This window comes from Aspergillus tubingensis (assembly GCF_013340325.1).
Source record: "Aspergillus tubingensis WU-2223L DNA, scaffold_8, whole genome shotgun sequence".
Classification (NCBI taxonomy): domain Eukaryota; kingdom Fungi; phylum Ascomycota; class Eurotiomycetes; order Eurotiales; family Aspergillaceae; genus Aspergillus; species Aspergillus tubingensis.
Window position 1 is genome coordinate 4,329,589 of NW_023336282.1, and position 26,693 is coordinate 4,356,281.

At 51.2% G+C, this 26,693-nt stretch overlaps 8 protein-coding genes across 8 annotated transcripts; 3 read left to right on the plus strand and 5 right to left on the minus strand.

Moving 5' to 3' along the window:
* Positions 1 to 177: 177 nt before the first annotated feature.
* AtWU_07732 (uncharacterized protein) lies at positions 178 to 1,116 on the minus strand (the record flags this gene model as incomplete). Its single annotated transcript, XM_035502841.1, has 2 exons — positions 178 to 866; positions 984 to 1,116. The coding sequence occupies 2 exons, from the start codon at positions 1,114 to 1,116 to the stop codon at positions 178 to 180; spliced, it is 822 nt and encodes a 273-aa protein (XP_035358734.1).
* A 739-nt stretch (positions 1,117 to 1,855) lies between these two features.
* On the minus strand, positions 1,856 to 3,304 carry AtWU_07733 (non-structural maintenance of chromosomes element 4 family protein; the record flags this gene model as incomplete). Its single annotated transcript, XM_035502842.1, has 3 exons — positions 1,856 to 2,037; positions 2,096 to 2,941; positions 2,998 to 3,304. 3 exons carry the CDS (start codon positions 3,302 to 3,304, stop codon positions 1,856 to 1,858), a joined length of 1,335 nt encoding a protein of 444 aa, XP_035358735.1.
* A 512-nt stretch (positions 3,305 to 3,816) lies between these two features.
* Positions 3,817 to 6,590, plus strand: AtWU_07734 (phosphatidylinositol 3-kinase VPS34; the record flags this gene model as incomplete). The annotated part of the gene is made up of 2 exons (XM_035502843.1): positions 3,817 to 3,875; positions 3,944 to 6,590. 2 exons carry the CDS (start codon positions 3,817 to 3,819, stop codon positions 6,588 to 6,590), a joined length of 2,706 nt encoding a protein of 901 aa, XP_035358736.1.
* A 257-nt stretch (positions 6,591 to 6,847) lies between these two features.
* AtWU_07735 (HCO3 transporter family protein) lies at positions 6,848 to 9,087 on the minus strand (the record flags this gene model as incomplete). Its single annotated transcript, XM_035502844.1, has 4 exons — positions 6,848 to 7,439; positions 7,497 to 8,428; positions 8,482 to 8,575; positions 8,630 to 9,087. 4 exons carry the CDS (start codon positions 9,085 to 9,087, stop codon positions 6,848 to 6,850), a joined length of 2,076 nt encoding a protein of 691 aa, XP_035358737.1.
* A 693-nt stretch (positions 9,088 to 9,780) lies between these two features.
* Positions 9,781 to 10,864, plus strand: AtWU_07736 (putative GTPase MTG1; the record flags this gene model as incomplete). Its single annotated transcript, XM_035502845.1, has 2 exons — positions 9,781 to 10,047; positions 10,121 to 10,864. 2 exons carry the CDS (start codon positions 9,781 to 9,783, stop codon positions 10,862 to 10,864), a joined length of 1,011 nt encoding a protein of 336 aa, XP_035358738.1.
* Positions 10,865 to 11,154: 290 nt separating this feature from the next.
* AtWU_07737 (pre-mRNA-splicing factor ISY1) lies at positions 11,155 to 12,097 on the minus strand (the record flags this gene model as incomplete). Its single annotated transcript, XM_035502846.1, has 2 exons — positions 11,155 to 11,910; positions 12,095 to 12,097. 2 exons carry the CDS (start codon positions 12,095 to 12,097, stop codon positions 11,155 to 11,157), a joined length of 759 nt encoding a protein of 252 aa, XP_035358739.1.
* Positions 12,098 to 12,741: 644 nt separating this feature from the next.
* AtWU_07738 (type II myosin) lies at positions 12,742 to 20,281 on the minus strand (the record flags this gene model as incomplete). The annotated part of the gene is made up of 6 exons (XM_035502847.1): positions 12,742 to 12,748; positions 12,829 to 13,268; positions 13,332 to 19,323; positions 19,378 to 19,562; positions 19,625 to 19,768; positions 19,826 to 20,281. 6 exons carry the CDS (start codon positions 20,279 to 20,281, stop codon positions 12,742 to 12,744), a joined length of 7,224 nt encoding a protein of 2,407 aa, XP_035358740.1.
* Positions 20,282 to 21,161: 880 nt separating this feature from the next.
* Positions 21,162 to 25,327, plus strand: AtWU_07739 (uncharacterized protein; the record flags this gene model as incomplete). Its single annotated transcript, XM_035502848.1, has 5 exons — positions 21,162 to 21,864; positions 21,913 to 23,799; positions 23,891 to 24,624; positions 24,676 to 24,916; positions 25,128 to 25,327. 5 exons carry the CDS (start codon positions 21,162 to 21,164, stop codon positions 25,325 to 25,327), a joined length of 3,765 nt encoding a protein of 1,254 aa, XP_035358741.1.
* Positions 25,328 to 26,693: the final 1,366 nt, after the last annotated feature.

Here is a 26,693-nt window from a genome sequence, read left to right on the forward strand (position 1 = left end):
ATTAGGCTATTGGTACATTGAAAGCATGGCGTTAGAGAACACCACGAGACAGCACGCTGTCGTTTGCAGGATATCTCAATTCGCGTTCCTCGAAAGAAAACGAGACGAAAGATTAACGAGTAAGGGAATCCAGGAGGTAAGACATTAACGAATTAGACCGGCCATTCATCTGTCGTACTACACGTGCTTCCGATCAGCAAGAAACCATTCCATGACGGTGCGGAAAACCCCCTTCGCGCCGCTCTCAACCACATCCCCATGGCAAGGAATCAGGCGATTGAAATCCCACTTGTCGATTCTGCGGATGGACTCGGTGAAAGCCTGCCGATCTCCACTGGACAGGACATACCAGACGAATCTCTTCTGCCAGGTAGCAGGTGAAGAGGCGGACATCAATGGAGAGACCATCTTGGTAAAAACACCCGACGTGGCGCTCTCTTGAGTTCTAGAGTACTGCTCCCTCGCAGGCAAGTTGAACAAAAGATCCGCCTCAATGAGCGAGCGGGACGGGCGATGGTAGAAGACAAGTTCGCGCGAAGGGTGGCCATGCACATATTCCGTCTCGAATTCCGCGTCAAACTCTTCCGAGATCTTCTGTTTTCCATTGGCGTCCTTGCGGAAAACATGTTCGAAAGGTGCGGAATCCTTGGTTTTGGGGTTGGACTGGCGCTTTTCCCAGAGCCCTTCGGGAGCGATAATGGCAGCATCAGGGAATGCCTCCTTCCAGGCGGTCAAGTGAATATGATGTTCCATATCCAGAGCTGCGATGTATTTGACGTTGCCTCCGAGACCGGTAATGGTTTCACGCACTTCTTGAGTCAAATTAACTGGAGAGAAGACGGCGACGGAACCGGTTTCCATTTTGACTATTTTCACCGACGTTGTAAGATACCATTAGCAAGACATGCGCACATTAAATTTGAATCACAATGACACCGGGAAAGTGTGAGCCTGAGTAAGAAAAAAGGGAATGAAGTGCGAACCAAGTGTACCACGTCCACCAAACTTGAGCCGACCGAAACGCGCAAATGGCAAGCTTAAGGTAATGACGTTGGAAGTCACATTGCGGATCACCATGACCTCTGAAGGATTGGCGGGGAAGAGCTGGGGCGCCATGATGAATGTTGTGCGGCGGAGCAGCGTGTTGGTGAAACCAAGCTGCGGACAGGTGAAAGACCACGAGAGTCTAGTGATGTGAGAGTGTGTACAAAAGAAGATAAGGTCGCGATCGATCGGGGACGAGCAGTAGCTCTGCCTGGGGAATTCACTCGGACGGAAAGCCTATGACGTAAGGCACCCAGGGCCCGTCCTCTTGTGTTCCCGCAACCAGCAGGAACAATCTGGTGTTACGTGCCTGGTGAATATTTCCGGAAGGTGCTAGCTATTATCATTTACTATTGTATTTAGCTAACTCCAACTTGCCAGTCCTCGAGGAAAGTCGGACCATTAACTCTTTTTGCATCTCCACATAAGCTGTCAACCACATGCCAATTGTAAGGTACTCAGCTTGGGTGGGGTTTGAATTGGAGATAGAGTTGGGAGCTTGGCTGTCTTTGAACCAATGACGATTTGGCCAGCAGCACTAGTTACCCTCCAGGGACCAGTGTTTATCCCTCTGCTGGATGCAAAACCTTGGGGACAAGCTCTGCCATGCTAGACTGGTTGTGGACCACACTCTGTATCTAGTTCATTCAGGACACCCATACGCCGTGACAAAATCCATGCTCAAAATTCATACCAACACCGTTCACACCAAATGGGTATCACGTTATCCACAGACACATAATCAAAGCATTCCCACAGAATATAAAAAATACACAACGCACTTCTCCGAACCCAATCTAGTCCTCTGAAATTAGCCTTGCCAGGATTGTGCTGTATTTTGCGTCTCTTCCTCCCGATGAGGAATGATGGAGTCTTTGATGTCATAGACTTGGATCAACTCTTGCCAGGTCTCAAAGTCGAGTGTGAAAATGGCCTGACGCTTCTTAATGCCCTTTCTCTGGGCCTCACTAGGCGCATGAGGCTTTGCCGAATCTGTTTGAAAATGGTCAATTAAATGCTCATATCATGTAGGGTACTGAGCAGGACTCACGCAAAGTGGGCATGCCCCGGCTATCCACCGCGATTCCAACCAAGCCGTCCCGGACCAAAAAGCTAACGTAGAATAGATTTTCCACACTTTGTCCGAAAGAGTGCGGGTTAATGCAGAATTGGAACAGAGGAACACCTCCATCATCGGCCACATTGTTCCTCGCCATCACCTCTTGCACCGTATCTTCGTCGGGGTCATCCGGCAACTGCGACAATTCTGCCTCTACCACATCTTGTCCGTTGTTTTGGGTTCTAGCCAAAAGTCGATTGATGCTGGCACACATAGTCGTCAAATTCGATGTTTCTTGCCTGTCCAGATCTTTTTCTTGCAGTTCTTGCGGTGCAACGGCCCGTGCTGGGTCGATTCGTTCACGGGCTCTTCGTACAGGTTGCTGCCGGACGCGCTTTTGTACTGAAAGCGGTCCCAGTAGGAATCCAGGAACTGACGGTCGGGCATTACTGCAGAAACAAGCAGCGCGCCCGAGCCAGTCCCAGTTCATCGCATCCCCCTGATCCTCGTCGCTGTCGTTGGGGTCCATCTGGCTCCTTCCGATACCCGTGCGCCGCCGTTGGGTGCTGGAAGGCATCGAAGCTTGGGAATCCGCAGGCGCCCGGCGCATGAAAGAGATACACTTAGAGACAAACTCATCCACATCTATCCCTGCACTAGCATCCCCCAGCACCAACTGTGCCGTCTTTTTGTATGACAGATCTGCCGCTTGAACAAGCAGCCGTGAATCGATGGTTGCGTCAGACGTCTGCTTGACATTCTCGAAGATGTCGTTCGCTTTCTTGATGGTGTCACGCAGGCCATGGTTGCCAGCCTGTAGATATTCATTCCTAGAGTCTACCATAAATTATGTCAGACTCGGCGGCAAGATACAGAGCCAGAGCCAGCCTTACCGTTGAGGTCCCGCGTCAAATCTCTCAGGCCCTTACGAACTTGTCGCCTTTCTCGGTGGTCTTGATCCGGATCGTAAAACTGATTGGCACTATTCCGTGTCGCCTGTGACGCTACTTGAGACTGAGTGGCTTGCACATTAGAGTCTCTTGCTGATAGTCGAGCTCGCTTGGCTCTACGGGCGTGTGCCATCGTTTGCGGCTGGTTTCTTTTGGTGTTCCCTGCTGTACTTGAACGATTCTCCTTATCGGATGGCGATCCTTGCGACACAGGGTGGTTCGAATATGTAGAGGAAAGAGAAGGTGCCATCTCTAGCCGCCGGGCAGATATTCTGCGACAACACACCGTGGTGAGGAGGGGTTGACAAAGAACACGATTGGGGCCGCCTCAGGTCGAGTGGCTAAAGGGTAGTAAGACAAAGGACAGGTACAAAGAAGGTCTTGAATGAAAAAGAGGCATAAGCAGATGCGTTGCAAATCAGCATTAGCTACGGGCTCATCGAGTCCCCGATAGCAACCCGTGATATCTTCCTCTCCGGGATATTTCTTTCTTCGTCGCCAAATACAGGCAAACCGACCGAAGCGCGCGTTGAACGCGTGCTGCACGTGATACCGGAAGACCCCGCGTCATTGCTGGCTGTTGCCCCAGGCCTCCCGCCAATCAGCCGCTGCGGCTCCATTGGGTCTCCGGCCGGAGCTCCCCATCCAATGTCACCCGCCGCTCACTTCCCCGGCAACCCAAGTCCTGAGTCCTCATTTCATACTTGCAATGAAGGGCGTGTGGTTGCATATACAGTGGACACAAATGGCCCTGAGCTAACGATGGAGGCCTTTACCTTTACTGTGTCCACTCAGGTGGATTTTCCAATTCATGTGAAGATGTATGTGTGCCTTGGTTCCCTTTATCCAACAACAATCGAGCAAGTTGGCTAACTTTGGATGGATGTAGTGGCTCATTGGAAGGGAAGCAGAAACAAGCGCCTTTCTCCCTCCTTCTGAAACATCCAGAATTGCGTCACATCGGTTCCGCGCAGAATCCCGTCTCCGACCTCTTCGTGACCATCCAACTATGGTCAGATTCCAAAGCCTTGGGAGTGCCTTTGCAGACCTCATATAAGGCCTTCAAGTCCGCTCGAGCCTGGAACGAATGGCTGCAGCTGCCGATATCAATAAAGGATGCTCCCCTCAAAAGCCAACTGGCGATTACCGTTTGGGATCTCTCCCCGTTTGGCGGCGAAGGAGCGCTCGGACACTATGTGCCTTTTGGCGGAACGACTATACCGTTATTTGACGGAGAAGGCAAATTGAAGATGGGCAGGCAGAAATGCAAGATATATCGTCACCGAGCTGCGGACGGCTTCTCCTCAACGACAACGCCGTCAACACCGCCTCCGAAACGTCGGAAGAACAACGCCCCAGATCCGCTAGGCCCATCGGAAGAGGAGATGGAGCTAGAACGCATCGAAGTTTTGATCAAGAAGCATGAGATGGGGGAAATACCACGCATTGACTGGATGGACCAACTAGTCTTTCGCCAGCTGGAAAGGCTCAAACTCAATGCCGAGGAGGCTGCAAGGAAACGAGCCTTACGCCTGAAAGCTACGAAACAGAAGCGCTCGGAGCATGGCGGGGATGAGGACGACTCAGATGATGAAGATGTGGACGATGAAAACTTCATCCTCTACGTTGAGTTTCCGCGCTTTGATCACCCCATCGTCTGGTCCGATCATGAGTATCCAGCCCCTCCAATGTCGTCCTACTCCCAAGGTGCGCCTGCAACTGCAAACCCCGCCTTAAAACCCGTACCGGAAGTTCGCTTTGGCCCGGGAATAGAGGGCGCGGATGGTGGCGGAGTCATCAGAATATACGACCCTGAAGTTGGTCAAACCGGTAATCCATGTGAAGACAAGCATCGGAGACTGATCCGTAGCCATCGGACGGGCATCATGGATCGTGATTTGAAACCAAACCCCAAGATTCGCGATGAACTCAACGTAATTCTGTCATACGAGCCCACGCAGGATCTCACCGCTGAGGAGAAAGACCTTGTTTGGCGATTCCGATACTACCTAACCCGTGAGAAGAGAGCGCTGACTAAGTTTGTCAAGTCGGTCAACTGGAGGGATGTTGGTGAAGCGCATCAAGCCGTTGAGATACTGCCCAAATGGACCGAAATTGATGTAGACGATGCTCTTGAGTTGCTTGGACCGACTTTCGATAATCCTGCAGTTCGTTCATATGCAGTTGAAAGACTGCGCAAGGCGGACGATGAAGAGCTACTTCTTTACCTGCTACAGCTTGTACAGGCTCTGAAATATGAAGAACACTCTCACGGTGATGTTGATGACGCCGCCCACGATTCGTCTTTGGCCAACTTCCTTATAGCCCGCGCTGCGAACAATTTCAAATTGGGCAACTACCTACATTGGTACCTTATGGTTGAATGCGACGATGCAGGGCCAGGAACATTGTCAGCACAGCGTAGACTCTTCGCACGCGTGGAATACTACTTCATGGCAGAGCTCGAGAAAGTCCACCCGGAGCATCGCAAGACCCTCCTGCGCCAAGGCGAACTGGTCACTATACTCACAAAGATCGCCAAAGACGTCCGGTTCTCGCGCGAGAACCGGGTCCTCAAGATCGAACGACTGAAGCAGTGCCTCAAGGATCCGAAGAACGACATGCTACACATCGACCCTCCACTGCCACTGCCCCTGGACCCGGAAATCCAGGTCACCGGGTGCTACCCGGACGAAGCAAATGTCTTCAAATCCTCCCTCTCTCCTCTCCAAGTCATGTTCAAGACCTCCGACGGACGAAAATTCCCCATCCTCTTCAAAATTGGCGATGACCTCCGCCAAGACCAACTTGTCATCCAAATCATCATCCTAATGGACCGACTCCTCCAAAAGGAGAACCTCGACCTCAAACTCACCCCCTACCGCATCCTAGCCACCAACTCCACCGCCGGCGCCGTCCAATTCATCCCCTCGGCCTCCCTTTCCGCCATCTCCGCCAAATACAAATCCGTCCTCGCCTATCTCAAAGCAAACAACCCAGACGACAGCGAACCCCTCGGCGTCCGCAAAGAAACAATGGACACCTACATCAAATCCTGCGCCGGCTACTGCGTAATTACCTACCTCCTCGGCGTCGGCGACCGCCACCTCGAGAACCTCCTCCTCGCCCCCGATGGCCACTTCTTCCACGCCGACTTCGGCTTTATCCTCGGCCGAGATCCCAAGCCGTTCGCACCCATGATGAAACTCTGCAAGGAAATGGTCGAGGGCATGGGCGGGACTACTTCTCCCTTGTATCTCCAGTTCAAGCAGTATTGCTTCACAGCGTATACCACGCTGCGCAAATCGGCGAACCTCATCCTTAACCTGTTCAGTCTGATGGTCGATGCGAATATCCCTGATATTCGGGTCGAGCCCGATAAGGCTGTGTTGAAGGTGAAGGAGAGGTTCCATCTGGAAATGTCGGAGGAAGAGGCTATTCGACATTTCGAGCAGCTTATTAGTGATAGTGTTAATGCTATCTTTGGTGTTGTGATTGATCGGTTGCATGAGTTTGTGCAGGGGTGGAGGGCTTAGGTGGCTGGCATTTGTAGTGGATTCCTAGCTCATTCTGCTGTTTCGTTGAAGGAGGGGAGGAGTTTATGGCGTATACCACCGATTAAATGGTTCACTGATGAATTGATTGATACCCTGCCTTTGAAGCGGTGGCCATGTCTATAATAATGATAATATATTGATAGATCTATAGACATTTTTCGTCCCTCATTGTATCTGTACTTTTATGACCAGCTATCCATCTCATCGCAACCCTCCTCTATACCACAGTGTCTTGATCACTTCTCCCCATGATGTCGTGACGGACCTCCCGCCTCCTCATCATTACGACCCCAAACCCCCAACTCAACCCACTCATTCCCCGTTCCACAATCCCCACGTCTATCTCCAAGATCACCTCCCCCCAAGTCAACTCCCTGGGTTATCCGCATATCCTCAGTCACGGCAGTATCAGAACCAGATTGATCATGGGAAACAAAAACCCCTCCCGTCTGTTCAAGTTCACTGCGCAATTTCGCCTCGGCGTCTTCGTCATCCTCTGGTGTCCCCTCTTTACATGCCCATGCATCTACGAACCTCAGGACCTCGCGGGCCCACCAGCGCTTCATGACGAGAAGACGGAAGGGGACTAGTAGGACGATGAGCACGGGGAATGCGGGTGCGCCACGGGTGAGGGTGAGGATGAAGATGGCTACGGTTATGACGATTTGGAGGATGGTGTAAAGGTGAATGGGGATGTATGATGGTGTTAGGGGTTCTTCTTCGGAGGTGGTTGGTTGTTGTTGCTGTTGTTGTGGGGCAAGAGATGGTGGGAGGGGAGGGAGCTCGGAGGGTGGTGTGAGGAGGTAGAAGGTTCGGTAGAGGATTGGGCTGGTGTTGTTAGTGGGATTGATTCTTTTAGTGTGGTACGGATGGTGGACGGCTTACTTGACTGATAGGCTCTGCTCGCCCATGAACATGAATAGCCCTGCTAGGACGCTTGTTGGGGTCAATCCGAGCACTTTCATGAAGGGCGGGCTGATGAAGAGGAGGATGACGGCTGAGTGGAGGAAGGCTGACCAGCGCTGTTCGTAGACGCGCTTTACTTCGTATGTTTCGGTCTTCTCTTCTCCGTCGACGGTGATTGTGCGTTGCTCCTTCTCTGTGTGCATTAGAGACTCGGAGTGGAGAGGGGCTTGGGGGAGAAGTCCGTTGGCAGGAGGGATTCCTAGAATGCCGCATAGTGCTGTTGTAGTGCCGAGGAGGACGATGTCCCAAGCAAAGCCTCCTGGTTTCCTGGTGCCGTAGCGATCAATGGTGCAGATGATTGAGCTAACTTCGTGATCGAAGAAAAAGAGCACGGTGATGATTATTCCGGGAAGGATAGCGGCGAACACCCAGGATACAGGGAGATGCCAGAACTCGACGAGGAATCTATCCCGACTGGGAGATGTGGGTTTGAATGAGGTGCTGACAGGAAGTGTCATCTTGTCCAGATGAGCTAGTTCTCCAACGTGGGGAAGCCCGATGAAGATGATGATGGAAATCGCAGCAGCGTACTCGGTTAAACCCATTCGGATGTATCGATGGAACAGGGGGCGCCAGCTCTCAGCCGTGGATAGAAATATTGCGAGCAGCATCGTTCCAACAGCTCCTATGATAGCGTAGAGGAACGCTGCAAAGGATAGGCTTTCGTGTGCTCTTTCAAGCTCTTGTATAGCTTTATGGAAGTAGATAATGCTGTTGAGAAGCGAGAATATCTCAGTTGCAAAAGTGGTAACGTAGCGCATCGTCCAATCGTGAGCGTTGACTATAGCCAGGACGTAGTGGAGCCAGGCAGAATGGATCAGAGACCAGGCCATGAATGGCAAGAATGGTATCTGGGGATTACTTGTAAGTCATTACTGGCACAACTTTCTTTTCAGGATCTCACCTTGAAGACATCCTCGCATAACGAATAGATGTTCTCAGCAAGGACTGAAAAAGGACCAGTAACACCAAGGATAGTTAGCGGTTGGATTGAGAATCTGTGTGATGTTGTCAGTCTATGTTGCTGGAACTTCGATGTGGACAAGCCCTACAGTGAAAAGATGATGCCGCAAAGACCTGTACTGAATACGACCTCGATAGTCCCCCAATTCTGCCCAGTGAGAACATAAAGGTCACTAGCAAAGGTGATACCGGGCAAAAGGTTCGTAAAGAAGACGTAGACCGCACTGGCAAAGATCAATTGATTGAAGACAGTCCAGTCGGATACATATCTGCGACGCAAGTTCAGTATGTCCTGCTTTATCAGACGGAATGGCCGTAGTGGGCCCCCTGAGGACACAGAACCCCGTAGTACCCGAATTGCCCTGGGCGTATGCTTGGATGGAGTGATGATGGAATGTGCATCTTCATCTTCTTCATCGTCGTCGCGATCAACTTCCTGATTTTGTTGGACATCGCCACGTCTCGGGGACCTCCTGTGCCTACGGGGTCTACGCCGGAGAGAGGAGCTCCGCGTGGAGGGTGGTCGGAAGGCAGATATCAAGGGCATTGTTCAGTCATGGTAAAGAATAGCCTGGCAATGGTGATCTGGAGGGGTTGAAAGTTGGTCTGGCGGGGAACCAGCGATGCCCGCCTTGGCCCTCATGACGTATCATATCCCGATAAGAGGCTCACGGCATACTCTCCGAACCGCACGGGTGAAAACCGCCCAAGAGCAGGCTAATTGATCATCTCAACTGGAATATTCAGTGTACCGCGATTATCGGAAGTAAATATCGAAGCATGGAAAGTGATAAATATGAATTCACTACTTGGACTAGGAGCCACTGTAAAGTAAGTGGATTCCAATCTTGTGGTGCTGTGACGTAGCCAAGACCTCCTCATTCAACAGCACATTAGAGACTCAATACCAGAAATATAATGGTACGTTTTCGTATCAACAAGTAATGTCTACAGGCGTTTCTTTCCGCACTCTGCTGGTGGTTATTAGGAGGCATGTAGATAGGGAATGTAGATAGACAGAGGCCGCAGTCCATCGGTACATAAAAACGATCCGCCTTCTTCACCGCCTTTATCAGCCGACAGAATCTCTCCCGCGGAGGAATTTCCTCGCCTCCGATTCCAATGGCCATGCCCCCCATACGGCAACAACCTCGCTCAGCTCCTTGATGATGCCAGCTGGATAGGAGATCAAGTCGCTAAAGACACCTCAAACACACAACAACTTTATGGACCGATGACAATGGCAGCCAAGTTCATTCCGCGTCAGGTTTTCCCCAACTATGGGTCCATCCCGAGGTCCTATTTCCTGGGTCACCATAGGGCCGGGTTAAAGAAGATGCAGAACATGCTCTCTTCTATCGATTATGTAGTCGAGTGTCGCGATTACAGGGTTCCCGTTACCTCTATCAACCCTATGTTTGAAGAAGCACTGGGAAAGACACGACGATTGACCGTCTATACAAAGCGTGATCTGGGTGCTGCATCGGGATCGAATGCGCAGAAATTGGTGAGTGGAATGCTCCGAGTCGAAGGAAGATGCCATAGGCACTCGAGTGCTAATGTGATCTTTGCACGCTTAGGCGGAGAAAACCATTCGAACCTTCAATAAGAACGGCGCTACATTTTTCGTGAGTTCGTCTTCTAGGGCAGATGTGGGCACAATCTTAAAACACTTGCGGGACGATGCAGAAGGACCGGACAAGCTTGTTGGATGCCGGGTAATGATTGTTGGCATGCCTAATGTGGGCAAGTCGACTCTCATCAATCATCTGCGTAATCAGGGTGTGGGCAAGGCCAAGGCGGTGCGGACCGGTGGCCAGCCAGGTATCACAAGGAAGATCGGGACACCCGTGAAGATCATCGAAAGAGAAGGTGGATCCCATGTCTACGTACTGGACACCCCAGGTGTATTCATGCCATACGTGCCGGATGCAGAGAACATGCTTAAACTAGCTCTGTGTGGCTGTGTGAAGGATTCGGTTATCTCCCCGGTCACGCTAGCCGACTACCTATTATATCATATCAACCTGAATGACGCCGAGGTATATAAGCGATGGTCTGAACCAACAAACGAGATCGTACCTCTATTGAACAACTTCGCCCAACATTCTGGTCTCCTGGCCAAGGGCGGCATTCCAAACACCGACCTGGCAGCACTGCACTTCATTCAGAAGTGGCGTGCCGGCGACCTGGGCAGATTTATGCTTGATGACCTGAAGGAGGAAGAACGCCGGCTGCAAGAAGGCGGAGAGCGAGAGATACCCACCAGTTATACCCAGGCCTTGAAGGCTGAGAAGCTGGGCAGAAAGCAACCCAAGCTGTAAATAGATAAAGAATCATGTAACATAGATATTTATCCCATCCATTGTACAAAAGAACGAATCATGTTGGTATCATCAATGAGCTTTTGCCTCCCCTCAGATGCATAGTAGACTTGTTAGAACCGCAGAACGACGTAGGAGAGAGACAAAAAAAAAGTGTGACGAGAAATCATCGTAAACCCTAAACGCCCATGATAGAGACGAAAAAAAAGAAAAACAAGAAAAAGTGAGAACCCCCGAGTCAGCGCATAGCGCAACAACACGAGAACAAACGCCCCAACAACCGCACAACCTCATGAGATCTTATCCAACAACCTCCTCCTCCGTCGATCAACCAACTCCTCCTGAACCTCATCAAGTGTAGGCAACCTCCACTCCACCCCATCGCCAGCATCACCAGGCAACGGCTCCCACCCATCCTCAACATCTTCATCCTTCCTGCGCAATCTCTCAACAGCCTCCTTCTCCTTCTGCCTCTCATACGCCAAAAGCGTCCCATCCTCCTCATCCAACCCATACCCAAAGTAATTAGCATCGACCTTCTTCGTCGCAATCTCACCACCTCTCCCCTTACCACCTTCTTCATCCTCCTCTTCAGCCGGCCTCCTCCCGCGTCTCGCCGCCGCCTCAAACATCTCCTTCACACCGGGCAACTCTCTCGCTCGTCCAAAATACCGATACCCCTTCCCACCACCCGGTATCTCCCTCCCATCATCATCAAACACCCGTCCGGAACCTCGCATGTAGTTCGGTCCGCCCAGGTTCCGGATCTGCATCTCCCACGTCCACTTCTCCTTCATAAGCTTGTTGATCTCATCGTTCAGATCGCGGATCTGGTAATCGCTTAGACTGAGCTCCTGGATCCGAGAAACTTTGCGTGAGATTTCCTTCAGCACTTGGCCGCGCCATTTCTCGCACATCGGGATCGAGTCAACGGTCGTGATGGCTTTCGGGCGGCGCGTGCGCCCGATGTCGATGATTCCGAGGTCCGCGGCTTGTTGGGCCCGGAAACGGAAGAGCATCGATTGGGCTTTTTCGCTGTTACGCGCCTGGTCATTTTGTTAGTTTGGGGGGGTTCTGGTTGAGCTTGACGTTTGGGTGTGGTTGAAGGCGAAGGGAGAAGGCGAGGAGGAGGATTTTTGGGTATCGAGTTGAACAAGATTCGAGGGAACGGTTTGTTGCTTGATTTGAAGGGGCGATCTGAAGGGGGTTGAGTTGGTGATGAAGGCTTACCATTGTGAAAAGCGGCGCGGGGGATCCCCGTGGCTGATGGAGCTTGGTGGTTGAGAGGATTGAAGTGAAGAATGAGAGACTGGAACGCTGGCTCTCGCGCTCTCTCTTGATCCAAGCTCGGGTGGGTTCGTCCGCCCGTTGACAAGCGAGCGCTAACAGATGCAGCCGCGCGGCTACGGTACCCGTGGTTCTTGGCTGTCAGTCTACCGAGTTTATTGTCTCCCTTGCTGCCAATAATGCAGTGCAATGTTGTTTTGAGTTGTGGTGGCTTACGGCTTACATGGGAAGTTAATTTTGATTTTCTAATATTGTCAGATAGTAGTTGATTAGAAAGACAGGCATATTAAGAATTAAGGGCTGTGTATAGCACGTTTTCCGGTACTAGTGTCTATTGTATATTTATGAACCGCTTCAGCAATGATGAATTCGAGGTATAATTGGTGAACGACCACATAAAACAATAACAGAGACTGGGAATGCCAACGGCTATCCGTTGCATATCGTCAAGATGCATCATGAAGCATTAAAACAGATCATATAGCATAGTACACATCAAAATCATTCAAAAGCATAATCCAAGCGCCGCCTTCCGTCAACACTCCGTAGCCATGCAGGGCTGCCATCAAGTCATAGTCGTAATTGGTCGCTCAGGCCCTAAATGAATGTTTAGCGCCTGAGTGTAGTTAGAGCAATGTGCTCAGCAGGATCAACCTGCTAGGTCGTCATAGTCTTACAAGAAGCCTTTGGTGTTGCTAGGCATCCGCTGCGGTATATCGCCTGCTCCGTACACGCTGCTCCCTCTCCTGCTTCCGGCGTCACTGAAAGCGCCGACGTGGCTACGTCCGAGGACGCTGCCCCTCTCAACACGGAGCGCTCGCCATCCCTCAAGTTCACGCTCCAACCTGAGAGACTTCTCCCGCTCTTCCCGGAGTTCTCGCTCTGCTCGGCGCACTTGCAGCTGCGTCTCCGAGTCGGCATGTTGAAGCTCCTCAATGTTTCGAAGAAGCCGCTCGATCTTGTCGCGGGCTTTGCTAACGTCGTCATTCAGCTGGGAGTTCATCTTATCACGGCGCTCAATCTGGGACTGCAGGTCTTTGACCGTGCGGTCGACGTTCCGCAACGAACGCTGCTCAGAACTGTGCTTGGCTTCCTGGTCTTCAAGATGGGTCTCCAGCTATTTTCAAGATAGTTAGTATTTTCCAGGGCAATAGATTCATCATAACATGGGGTAACTTACTTCCTTGATTCTCTTGTGCAAGAACCGGACGTCCTGGCTTCCTGATGAGTAGCTCTTGGTCTCCAGATCCACGCAACGAAGTTGAGACTCCTTCAGCTGCTTCTCGAGAGCCGCCTTGTCCTTGAAAAGCTGGGCATTTGTTTCTCTCTCAGCAGTAACTTCCTTCTGCATCTCCGTCGCCAGTGCTTCCGCCCGCCTCATCTTACCGACTGCAGCTGCGGAAACATCTTCCTGTTGAGCAAGCTTGGACTTCAGTTCCAACAACTCACGGTCCATGCTGGCAGCATTGCGCATCGATGGACTCTCACCCTTGGCAAGGTCCTCCAACCTTTCGCCTGCTTCAGCTAACCGGGTTTCCAGCATCTTCTTCTCCTTCAGCAGCATGTCACGCTCCGCGGTCACGTCGTCGACGGAGGTGCGAAGAGTTCTCACCTGCGATAGGAGGGAGACAACCCTGCTCTGAGCTTCATTATGAGCATTGACTGCCTCGTCGCGAGATGTCGTCACGTCTTGAAGCATGATGTCCATTCGAGCCTTCTCCTTAGCCCAAGTAGAGCTGTTCAGGACTTCATTGTCCCACTTGCTCCGCAAGTCTTCAAGTTCTTCACGGAGTCGTGAGTTCTCACCGCGAACGTTAAGAACCTTTTCACGCTCCATCTCCAACTCGTTGTTGAGTGTTGTGAACTCGCGCTGATACTTCTGCCTGGTCTGTTCCATTGATGTCTCCTTGTCTTCAATATCAATGGCACGTTGGTTTCTGTAGTCTTCAAGCTCGTTCTGGAGGCGCTGTTTGGCCTGGAGGGCGCCTTGGAGCTCAGCTGCTTGATCCTCCATCCTGGCCTCGAGCGACTGGGTCTGGCGTTGCAAGTCTTCAACCAGGGCATCCATTTGTTTGCGCTCAGACATTATCTGGGCACAGGTATCCTCGGCCTCCTGGGCCTGAGATTTGGCGAATTGCTCTGCTCTGGTAGCCTTCAGAACTGCAATCTCAGCTTGTTCCAATTTGCTGAAATACTCATCGGCACGGGTCTTGTACAAGCTCATACTGGAAGCTAGATCGGCTGACTTCGACGTCTCCGCATCAAGACGAATCTGAAGGTCAGCAAACTCCTGGAGAAGCTGATCTCGGCTAGCAGCATCCTGGTCCCTTGCAACCTGCAGCTCCTGGAACTCGGAACGAGCGTCACGGAGTTCTACTTCCAGCGTAGCCTTAGCTCTCTTAAGCTTTTCGAATTGAGCTTTGGCGTCGCTGAACTCTGCAATGGCTTCGTTATGCACCTTGAGCAAAGACCTTCTGGACTGCTCCTGCGAGTTAATCAGGTCGTACAGTTCTTCATGCGACTTGGCTTGGACGTCCCGTAGTGAAAGATCGCCTGACCGAATGTTCTTCTCCAGAGCAGAAACCTTCTTTGAGGAGTCATCGAGCTGCTCGTGCAGACGTCCGTTCTCACGCTCAAGCAGCTGCATGCGTCGCAGAGAAGGGCTTTCTTCCTGCCACATGTCTCGACCAGGTGTCGCTTGAGAAAGCTGGTTCTGGAGATGCTTGTTCTGCATCTCGCTCATCTGAAGCTTGTTCTGGAGCTCCTCAATCTCGGTCGCCAGATCCATCCGCTTTTGGTAGCCGACCGTATCCACGGTCCTGTCGGAACGAGCAGAGTCATTGGCCGTTTCGTTGAAGTTAAGTCTGCGGTTCGGCGTTGTAGGAGTGCCGAACTTCTTTGCCAGAACATTGTCGGAGTTCTTTCTGAGATGGGTTGGGGTCCGGGGGCTAGCCACCTGGTTCTGGTCGATTTCCTCCAGCAAGGCGCGTTTAGATGAGGCGTAACGTGCATCCAGCTCCTTCATCTCATCCCCATGCCGACGGCGCATTTCCGCCAGTTGGGCCTCAGCTCGACTATACTTCTCCTCGGTGACTTGCAATCTACTCTGTGTCGTCTGCAGCAGTTGTGCCAGATCAACCTTCTTAGCCAGGCTAGGCTGAACCTTCTCCCAGGATTCCGAGTCATCAGACTCGGGCTCCACTACCTTGTGCAGCAACATTAATTGCCGGTGTAGGTCTTCGATCTCCTTGTTTGCCGTATCCAGAGAGCCTTGTAGCTTGCGCGTATTGGCTTGTGCCTGGGTCCGGAGCTGTCTTTCGGTCTCAAGGTTCCTGTTTGCCTCCGCCAACTGAATGTTGGCAGTGGAAGCAGCCTTTTCCGCATTTCGACTGGCCTTGTGTTCCCTAGCAACTTCGTGGTTGAGGTCCTCGAGGCTCAAAGAGAGCTTCTCTTTCTGCTTCTCCAGAGAAGTGATGCTGACTTGAAGGTCGCCAAGCTGACGGCTTATCTTCTTGTTGTCTTCTTCAAGCTTTGTCTTCTCTTTCTGAAGAGCAGTTATCCGTAGGCGCGAGTTGTCGCTGGCCCTGGAAGTCGATCGGGCTATGTCGAGGTTCTTTTGTTGGATCTTTGTGAGAAGAGCTCGGTTATCGTTCTCCGAAGCTGTGAGTCTACCCTTGAGCGTCACTAGTTCTCTCTCCAGGCGTTCCTTGTGCTGATCATGGCGGATGCGGAAATTATCTGATTCAGCGATAGCGTGGGTCAATTCTTGGATTCTGGTGGAAAGACGTGACCTTTCAGCTTCTACCTCCTCTAGCTGACGTGTCTTATCGTCCAAATCCTTCCGCACACTCTCAAGGCGCTCGTTGGCCTGCTTCATGATGTTGCGTTCAATGTCGGCCTCTGCGTTTAATCGTGCATCTTCGACCTTCGTGAAGCGGTCCCGCAGCTGAATCAACTCAGTTTGGAGTTCCTTGCGTGACTGCTCAGCAGCAACGCGGGCTTCAGTGGCACGACGAAGCGTGTCCTGCTGGATGTACATCTCCTTTTCGATGATAATCTTTGATTCATTCAAGGAAGTGTACTTGTCCTTGAGCTCCGCAAGATTATGCTCGGCAAGCATTTGCACATCGTCACGCGATTGACGCTCCCGGCTCAGATCTGCTTGTGCCTTAAATAGTTGATTCTTCAGTTCCTGGATTTGCTGCTCGAGGAGCTTTCGGCTTTCGCCAGCCTCGGCATCCTCAGAGATCTTTGCCTCCAGGAGCTTCTTGACATCGGCCGCCTCTCGCTCCAGCTGAACCTTCTCTGACTTCATCGCGTCCACCTCGGCCTGCAGTTCTCGCAGGCGTTCCTGCATGCTGCCATGTCGCGTGGTAAGAGAAATCTTCTCCGACTCTAGGTATCGCTTCTCCTCTTCATGCTTCTTAGCATCATTTCGCAGGACAGCCATTTCGCTTTCCTTCCGCCTAAGCATCTCTTCATAGCCTGTGGATGTTGAGGAGAGGTCGGTGATCTGCTGTCTTATTACACGGTTTTCTTCAATGAGCTCTTTGATGTGCTTCTTGGACTGATCTAGGTCTCTCGAGGTCTGGGACAGCTTAACTTCAAGATCTTGATCTGTCTTCAACAGTTTGGTCTCTAGATCTTGCAGTTTGCGCTCCTTCAAGCTGAGGTGACTCTGCAGCATCTTCATCTCCTGGCCCAGGTCCTTAATCCTGGCCTCCTTCTCGACAGAAGAGTTTTCGGCATCGGCAAGCTTCTTCTCGAGTTCCTCCAGACGTGCCTGCATCTCATGCTTTTCGTTCTCAAAGCGCTGGATGATCTCTCCTGCTTGTTCCAGTTGAGTTATCCGGAGCTCAAGCTCGTCATCCGTTCTTTTCTTGGCAGCTATTAGGTCGTCTAGTTGGTCTTCGAGGTTCTCCTGGTCTGCGATAGCACCGGCCAACTTCTCACTAAGTTCAACTTCTCGGACTTGGAGCCTCTTGAATATCTCCTCCTTGTCAAGAGCCAAGGCACGCTCACTCTCCAACGTTTGCTGAATCTTCTGTATCTCAATCTCGGTACGACGCCTCTCTTCCTCTAACTTTTGACGATCAGCTATATCCTGGTTCATCTTCGCTTCCAGGGATTTAATTTTCTCGTCCCGTCTTTTGACTTCATTGGCAGTGCGAGTTTCTCCCAGAAGAGGTCTCATCCTTGAATACAATCTCCACCATGGGTTCGCTTTTAATTGGAGGTAAGTCTTGAAGTTATCCTGAATGATCCGTGTCGCTTCCGCCCGATACAAGCGTTTGTTGGAGATACGTCGCTGGACAAATCCCCTTGCCACAGATTGGAACCTGGTCATGATGGTGCGAATAAGCTGGTCTCGTTTCTCTTCCAACTCGGCCAGGACACCTGCCCTGAAGAATACCTTCGTACGACCGACTCGATACCAAGCAGGGTCCAGCCCGAGCTTTTGCAACATAACATGAGCGGCATTTCGGCCGTCGAGGTATCCCTTTGGCATGGCAGGGCAAAGAACTTCATAGCGTTGACGGAATTCCGAAAATGACAGCCGATTAGGGAACCCTGTGCGTGCAATTCGGATTCCTTCGAGTACACCGTTGCAACGTAGTTGATCTAGGACCAGGGGTGCATTGAACATCTTCGGGCGTTTTTTGTGGTTTGGTATAATACAGCGCACAAAGTGTGGATGCGTTGAGTTCAGCTGATTCATGAGGCTCGATAGTTGTTCCTTATGTCTCTGCGCAACGGTACGGAAAAGACCCTTCTTCACGCGACTCTTTGGGTAGTCGCTGTCATCATCGGCGTCGCCGCAGTCGGAGAACAGAGTCGCAACATGCTTCTCACCTGATCTGGCAAGGAGTCGCGTTATGTTATCGTTCAGTGGGTCCTTGTTCTTCTCCAGCCAGCCCTCTGTGCCATACTCTACCTCAGCAGCGTAGTGCGTCAGAACGAATCCCTGGCTTAGGCGAGAAGCACGATACTTCGGTGATTTCCGATCCCAGAGGGAGTGCAGCTTTTCAGTAAATGATTTGTCCGTAGCCTTCGGCATAACAGAGTCTTCATCTAGACAAGAAAAGATACCGATAGGGTTAGTCAACTCGATTAGATCGATTGTTGGTTGCAAGTCCTTTCCGAAGTCGATGAATTGCCACTCAATTTGTTCCCGTGCATATTCCTCTTGCTCCAAGACGAACATATGGTGGTTAAAGAACTGTTGCAACTTCTCGTTCGTATAGTTGATGCACAACTGTTCGAAGCTATTGTTCTTAAAAATTTCGAACCCGGCAATATCGAGGACTCCAATGAAGAAGCTGTCATCGCCAGCGACAGTGCTGCGGTCCAGCTGGTTGTTGATCCTGTCGACAAGATTGCTAAATCCTCGTTCATAGATACCCTTGGCGAGAGCATCTAGCGCTAGTCGCACCTGTTCTGGCGTTTGAACCTTTTCTACCCACTCGCGGCCTGCTTTGACCTTGGGATGCAACAGTCCCTTGACGAATAGGTCAGGTTCTATACCTAGCAGGTGGCAAGCTCTCTCTACACTATTCAAGGAGTCGGGACCAAGTGCAGCTTGATCGGCTCGTAGGCTCTCCTTGACGATAGTGACATTTCCGAGATGAAGGACTGCTGCGATAGTGCGCAAGATACACATCTGGTCTTCTTCAGAGAAGTCCATGACGTGGAAAGCTTCAATCAACATTTTCCATTCGTCCTCATCGGAGACCCCGGCAATGGTATCGTTGCCATCACGAGTGTAGGCGAAATCTTCAATCTGCAAATCGGACAAAAGGAGAGCTTCCCTAAGCTTCCGATCTGCTCCCCGTAATAACTGGTAGAAGATATGGTAGTTTCTCTCATGGGAATTGGGTTTCACAACACGAGACTTCTCCAGTAGATACCAATCGATCGAAGCACCCGATATTTGGCCGGCCCGGGTGAACTCGATACGGATGAACTTGCCAAAGCGAGAAGAGTTGTTGTTCCTGACGGTCTGGGCATTTCCAAACGCCTCCAGAATGGGATTTGCTCTCAGGATTTGTTGCGACAGGGCGGACAACTGCTTCGTCCCAGATCGAGCGTAAGGGGTATCGGTTGTTGCGACAGCTGCAAGGTATTGTATAACCTTCTTGGTGTTCTCGGTTTTACCTGCACCCGACTCTCCTCTTCACAGATGCATTAGTGTCTTGGGTTTGTGGCCAGCCTTTCAGTAGACTTACGTCACGAGAATGCTCTGATTCTCTCCTTCTTCGACCAGGTTTCGAAAAGCCTCATCGGCCATAGCAAAGATGTGGGGACGGCTTTCTTCTCTGTTACGACCCTTGTACATCTTCACATACTCGTTTGTGTAGATTGGCAACGGGCAATATGGGTTCACGGTAACGAGGAAGAGTCCCGAGTAAGTCTGTGTGCGACAAGAATTAGCTCTAAAAACTATCATTTCGTCAGCATATCAGTATAACTCACGTAAATAAGATCGGCTTGATATCGTGTGTGCAGGTTGTGAACCACTGAGGCTTCATTCAGATGTGTGAGTTCAGCCATATCATCTGCTTTATCAAACTTTGCCGGATTCACTTTGTCGACCTGGTCAGCGTCGACCTCCCTTTGCTGTGTTTATCCGTAAGTTCCTCTAGCTCAGACTTCGGTGCCATTGGGTGATTATACCTCTCCATTGTCGGTCTGGACTAGCATTCGGCCACCTTCTTGCTCTTCGAGAACTAGCCCACGCACGAATGCTTTTTCGGGATCGCGCAGCCAGACATACTTGTTGCCGGAGAAGTCATTGTCGCCCTCTTGTCCTCGAATCTGATCCGCACCCCTGCGTAGCTCCTCCGACTTGATGAATTCGGGCGCAAAGGTTCCGGATGAAACGTCATTCCTTATTGAGCTCGATCTCGGGCGATGCGTTGTCCGTGCCACCAACGGAGCTGGTGACTGTGAGATGGAAGCAGAGTTTCGAAAATGGCCCCGGGCCTCTTCGAATTTACTGGTGGATGTAACAACGGCCGACTTGGGGCGAATACCTCTTGTCTGCTGAGTCGGGGAGGGAGTCGGTGACGGCGATGCGCGGCTGAAAGGATTGGCCCGCTTAGGGGAGCCATTTAACTGTGATGGAAGCATATCTTCGTTAAGGTCAATGGATCATTATTCAGTGAGAAGGTCGTAATCATAACAAATATCTATGAGAGTAATGGAGACTCAAACAATGAGCCCTCGGATGATGTTGCAACGAAGCATCCAGGCCAACTGAAGTGGCCAGGGAAAGAGTAACGATTCAAAGACAAGGGAAGAAGAAGGTAAGGAAAGGTTGGGCAGGTGTATATTAAATGAAGCTGCAGCATACCAAGCAGCGGGAGGTGCAGAATGACAGTCACCCACTGACCACCTGCTCCCTCTGGGGCCCCTTCGGGTTCCGCTGTTTGTTTACATCCGCCGTTCCTCAGGCTGCGGGCGCCGATCATGCGCTAGGCCGGATCGGTCGTGCACCCGTCACGTGGAGACCCGCGGCACGAAACTCGATCTTTTCCGGGTTGGTCGGTCGTTTCCCCGTTTTGCTTGTCGCTTCACGTTCTTGTGCTCCGTTCCTCCAAATCTCCAGCTCCTCTCACCATCCTCACGTCGCGTTCGCATCTTCGCTCTCCGTTGATATCTGCTCGGCAGGTGCAGAGCTGCCTCATCCACATATATTCACCAACGCGCCCGACCTCATGTATAGCAGAGTGTTGTGGTTACTGATTCTATCCATTTTGTTCTAGTCTTATGACTTTTGACTTGGTTCCTGCTCATTTTAGCTTGAAACGATGTGGGATGCCTAAGCACTCGCTTTAGATGTGACGAGCTAGCGTTTTTTGCTTACTGGACGCAGACATTATACTCACCTTGCAAGCGCGCACGCGGTCGCTCTTCCCCAACCATGTCTAATTATCCACCGACACCGTCATTTGTGGGACCAAATTACACACCTCAGTGGCCTCCATCAGATCCGTCTTCCTCGACCGCCATGCCATCCTTGTTTCCTCCTAATCTAGGCTTTGGCCAAAATCCTTCGCCCGTCCCTCAACACGCGCAGGATGGTGCTACCCGTCCGTTTGATTATAATACCGACACCTACAACGCAAACACACGTCTACCGGGATTAGGGGTCCCGAGCGCCGCTGGTCCCTTAGTACCGCCGCCTCCATTCACTTTCATGCCGCCTTTTCCTTCCACTCAGTTCCCTCACCCTCCCTTTCCACCACTACAGATGCCACCGTTACGGTACCCCTCGATTCCTGTACCACCGGTTCACGGTTATGAACCGGTTCGTCATGCGACTAGCGACTACCAGATAAATAATCCCATCCCTACTCCGCCGGGTCCTCAGCCTGCCGCTGCTGCCAACTCGGAGTCAGACCCAGACCGAGAGGAAGGCGAGCTCACAGATCGTGAAGAATCTTCGTCGACGCAGCCTAGGCCACATAATTTGAACCCGGGACAGGGGTCGGGACATAGCTACGATACTCAGATGGCTCGAGCTATGGACGGTAACAACGATTTCATGGAAAGCGATCGGACAGTGAAGCCGAATGGCACTGGTAGTCATGATTCACATAACTCTCACTTGTTGGCGATGGCCACCGTAGGCTCAACGCCAGGATATTCGGAGATGGATAGAGGCGGGGCTCTACCAGAAACTCGCCTATCGTCCAGAAGCAGTGGGTCACGTATGTTATTCCCGCATTATGCACGGTCCGGTTACTGACTTCCTGCAGCCTATAATCCTGCTCCTCCCATCTCTACTGAGCCACCTGTTTCGGACACCGCACCAGAACCAGAAGTGCCAACTTCGTCAATCCCGCAATATGAAGCGGACCCCAATAAAGGAGTGAGCAGCGCAGCTTCAACTGACCCGCAGTCAATGTCCGGCAGCGGTAGGTCATTGGCACAACTTCGCGTCCAGGCACAGGGGGCACTTCTGAGCTTGGCGCCTCACAACATTCGATATGCCGAGTTTGTCGGGGAAGGAATCAACCCGGTTATCCTTCGTCAACTCTATGAAGAAGTTGGAATAAAGATTGCCACTCCGGTACAGGGCGTCTCAACACCTCCATCCAGTGCAACCTCCTTGGAATCCGACCGTTCGTCGACTAGCCAGTCCGGGGAACCAGAGCAAGGAAGCCACTCAGTTCTCAAGTCAGATGCGGATCAAAGTTCGGCATCGCAACCCAAATCTACTGAATTGCCACCGGATACCACGAAACCCATGGAGCGGAAGGAGGTTATTGCTCGTATGCTTGCTGCAAAGGCTGCAAAGGGTTCCGGGGCGCCTGGACAAGTTCAAGTGCAGGCGACCAAGGAATCTAGTGCGTCCGAAGATTCGGTTCTGCCGAATGCTGACAAGAATGCGGCAATTTCCTCCCAGGACTCGATAAAGGAAAAGGAGACTCGTGTCAAGGAAAAGAACAAGGCTCAAACTGAGTTGGCCCGGCAGCGGATTGAACTGCTCAAGAAACAGGGCTTGATGAGGAACGGTCAAAAATCGCAGTCGAATTCGGTGCCTCCCGAGAAATCCCAACCATCGATTAACTCCGGTACTGAATCATTGTCGACTTCGACCCCGATGCCAATCCAACATCCATTGCCAGAACGCCCTCCTGATCCTGAGCCCAATTCTTCGGCCCGTATACCTGGGCTCTTCATGACGGAACAAGAGCCGGAGAATGTACAGACTCCTGTTTCCGCTGCTCAGGGTGCTACTGATGCGGTGTCACAAACCCGTGTTAATCAGCGCAAACGTCCTCGAGCATCTGATTTTGACGAACCTGTCCCGATCCCGAAGAAGACCTTCAATAACGGCGGCAGTTATGCCTATCCTGAGGCTCAGAGGCTCGTCATTGATATAAGCGATGATGACGAGTTCTACGGCGATGATGAGCACGACAACATGGATGTGGACCTGCCAGCCGGCAAGGAAATGCAAGATGTGGAGGGCTTGCTTCGTACTTACACACCAACCGTCGATATTCTTCCTCAACGGCCGGCAACTGCATCTAGTCAAGGGTTTTCTGCCTCGGCTACCCCACAGAGCCTGAGGAACAATGATCAGGAGCATCAGGAGCATCTTCGAAGAAAGGACCTGGAGATCAAAGCTATGCACAAGCGAATTGCCGAACTAGAAGAGCGGAAGAAAGCAAAGCTGGCAGCCAGCCGTACACAATCACCTCGCCCATCAGACGTTCCGGAACCTTCACCTCCTACGGACAAACTCTCACCTACCGACGTCAGCGAAACACCGAAACTCCCTGTGGAAGCTGAGGAGGAGAATAGGTCCCCTGCCAACATTGATTTGACCCAAGTGGAGAGTATCAAGGTCAAATTATTGCGCAAACAGGAAATCGAAGTTGGAATTCCTGCGCTAGATGCCGAGATAAATAAGTCCGAGGCGAAGTTGGCTGAGGTCAATGAGGAAGAAGCCAGGCTAGTGTCCGAAATTACCAAAGGGCGTGAAGGCCGGCAGCAGCTCTTGGATGAGTTGAATAACCTCAACGTGGAGCTTAATGGGCTAACCTTCGATGATGTGGAGGCTGCGATACGCCGCGCACAGGAAAAGGAAGATAAGGAAAATAAGGAAGCCAAGGAACATACGCCCGAGCTTGAAGGTATGGCCATCAAGAATACTCGCCAATACTTTTTGCCTTGGTAGTTTCGTTTAACAGTATCCAACTGACATGCTTTGTCTATGCTTTTTAGCCGCAGACCAACAAAGAGGTTCCGAGATTGAACATGCAATTTCTGATCCCACGCACGCCGGTTTACCCGTCAACAAAGAAGCCGAAGATGAGGAGCCGTCCCATCAATCCGTCGTATCGGAAGAAGTTCCCGAACCTGGTTCTGGCAACGGGTCTAACATTGTACCTGATGACAAGGTGATGGATGACGTTAGCGAGTCTTCCGGAGAGGTATCCAGTTCTGATTCCACGGGTTCGGCAATGGATGAGTCTAGCGACAGCTCTAGTGATGAGTCTTTTGACGAAGAGGAGCTTCCAGCTCATACACCCGCTCCAGAGACGAACACCCCGTTGGAGTCAGGCGGACCCGCTGAAGATGGACAACCGGAGCCAATTGAGGCAGAGGCAGGCATTCATCATGATCTTCCCGAGCGCCCGCGAACCCTAGATGCGGAGCCACGGGCAGAGCTACCTTCTGAGCAGGTTGCCGATGAACAAATCATCGAGGACGAAGGCCAAGCCTCCCGTGAATCTTCCGTCTCAGATGCGTACGAGCCTCCTGAGCCAGAAGAGACAGCTAGCCCCGCTGATTCCAGCTACTCCCCACCTTTCAGCCCTGCATCTCCCGATCCTGTTGACTCCCTTGAGGTCTCCACCGCAGATGAGACGAGACAGGCTGACGAGCCACTAACGAGAAAGGTTCAGGAATGGGATAACCAACAACCAAGTGCTTATGCTCAGGTTGGCATTCTGGATGTGCGGTGCACCTCAATTCCGCCTAAGGTGTGATGCTGACAGGATATCTAGAATCCACGGGTACCAGAGCAGTCTGAGCCAAAATTCTCACCTTACGTTAGTCCGCTGAAGAATTTCAAGGCTTACCGCTACCACCCAAACTTCACTGAAAATGTTTCGGGTGGCTATCGTTCTCTAACATATAGCCACAACATCGACCCTATGAGATATCTCTGTCCATTTGAATCTTCAGGGGGAGTATGCAATGACCGGTCGTGTGAATTCCAACACTTTCGTGATATGACTCTCAGCGGTGCGTCGACAGATCTGAACCATTATTTGCAACATTTTCCCATATGACCTTTGGCCATTGTCTCCCTGGACCTCCTTTTTTCTGTCGTGCCTCCTTTCAGTCTCGCGCCTTCAATCCCCTTCTCGTTAAGCGTCTTATTCCATGTCTTTTACTCATTTGTTCTTCCCTTCGCTGTGCGGATGCTGACAGCCAGGCTTGTTAACTGCCACAGATGACAAGATCCTCGTCCAGATGGGATCTCTTCGAGAAGGCAAGACACCCGAAGAGAAGGATGAATACATTGCCGGGCTGAAACAAATCATCAACGACATGCGACGCGACAAGGTGAAAGATTTTAACACAGTGGCCACGGAAATAGCCGCATACCGTAGACGCTTTCTCCAAGACCCTTCGCGGGTACTTCCGTTGTAACAACTTGAAGAACTTGACTACTTCACGCTCTTGGAGAGAGCCACTTCTTACTTTTTGACAAGGTGAGCTGCCGGCGTCGAGCACCGGCGAGTGCAGACGACCAGTCCAACTAGCAGCGGCTGCTTCTGGCTCAGTACCAGCAATGGCAGCGATCCCTTCTACATCGCGCCAGCCCTCCTCCCTGACCTGGAGGCATCCTTTCCCCTCCCTGAACCTCATTGCCTTTCTTAGCGTGGCCCACACTCTTCCTTTCTGATACATGAGATCTGGTATCTCTTACTGAAACGACACAAGTGGGCATTTTCCCGTTATCTTCATTATCTATTACTACTTGGCGTACAAAAGCGAGCCTGGAGTTGGAGGATCACATATTTCTACCCCTTAGGAAGTGGGCGTAAGCGATTTACCCACACTACGACATCTGGCCTGGCCAGCAAGGCGGGGAGAATCGAGTCTGTGACAGTTTCGATTTTCCCTTTTCCTCTAGCCTGGTCTTCAAGGTATGGGATGAGATTCCTTAACACGGTTATGAGCCCATTGGATGGAATGGGACTGTACAGCAGGGCGTCAGGGCATAGGGAGTACATAGCGATAGCAAATCATAATTATCTTCTACCAAGCCTCACTTGCGTGATTTTCTTAGAATCGTCAACGATAAGCAAGAAGCTAGACAAGTAAATGTCGCAAAAAAAGGAGAGAGAAAACCGCGCACTTTAACCGCGCACGATGCCCCGTTGACAGAGCCGCGACTAAGAATACAGACCAAAACACACCCACCCCAAGGCGGCGAGGCGCAGACCTATGGACCTACTCCTTACTAACCCACAACAGCTAGCATACTACACTACTAGCTAGATAGATGGATAGATAAAAGATAGGAGGATAGTAGTGTAGCTTGTTAAGCCAGTCGAATATTAGACTAGTTAGTTAGTAGCAGCTTGCGCCCCGAATTTCTCCGCACCCGTTCATCCCCTTACCCCCAGCCTGTGTTCCAAACACATACTCAGCCTACCTACGGTTCATCACAATATTTTCATCAAAATTCATCAATATTAGAATTAAGTTCAGAAAATATATTAACCGATCATATGATCAACTACGTGAAGGATGAGTCAACCGCGCCCATACCTGATCAAGTTAGTTAACAAAGTTACTGATGTTGATGTGGCAGTGCTGACGTTCCTTGTTTCTGTTCCCCATGTCACTGGATATAGTACTAAATATTCGCTACTAACTGGTGTTGGTAATAGTTAGATATTATCTAATTGGTACTTACATAGTAGTGATGCATGTATGTAAAATATGTAGTTATTTATGTATGCAAGGTTGACTCAGTCAGGAGTCTGGTAGTCACCTGAACTGAGTG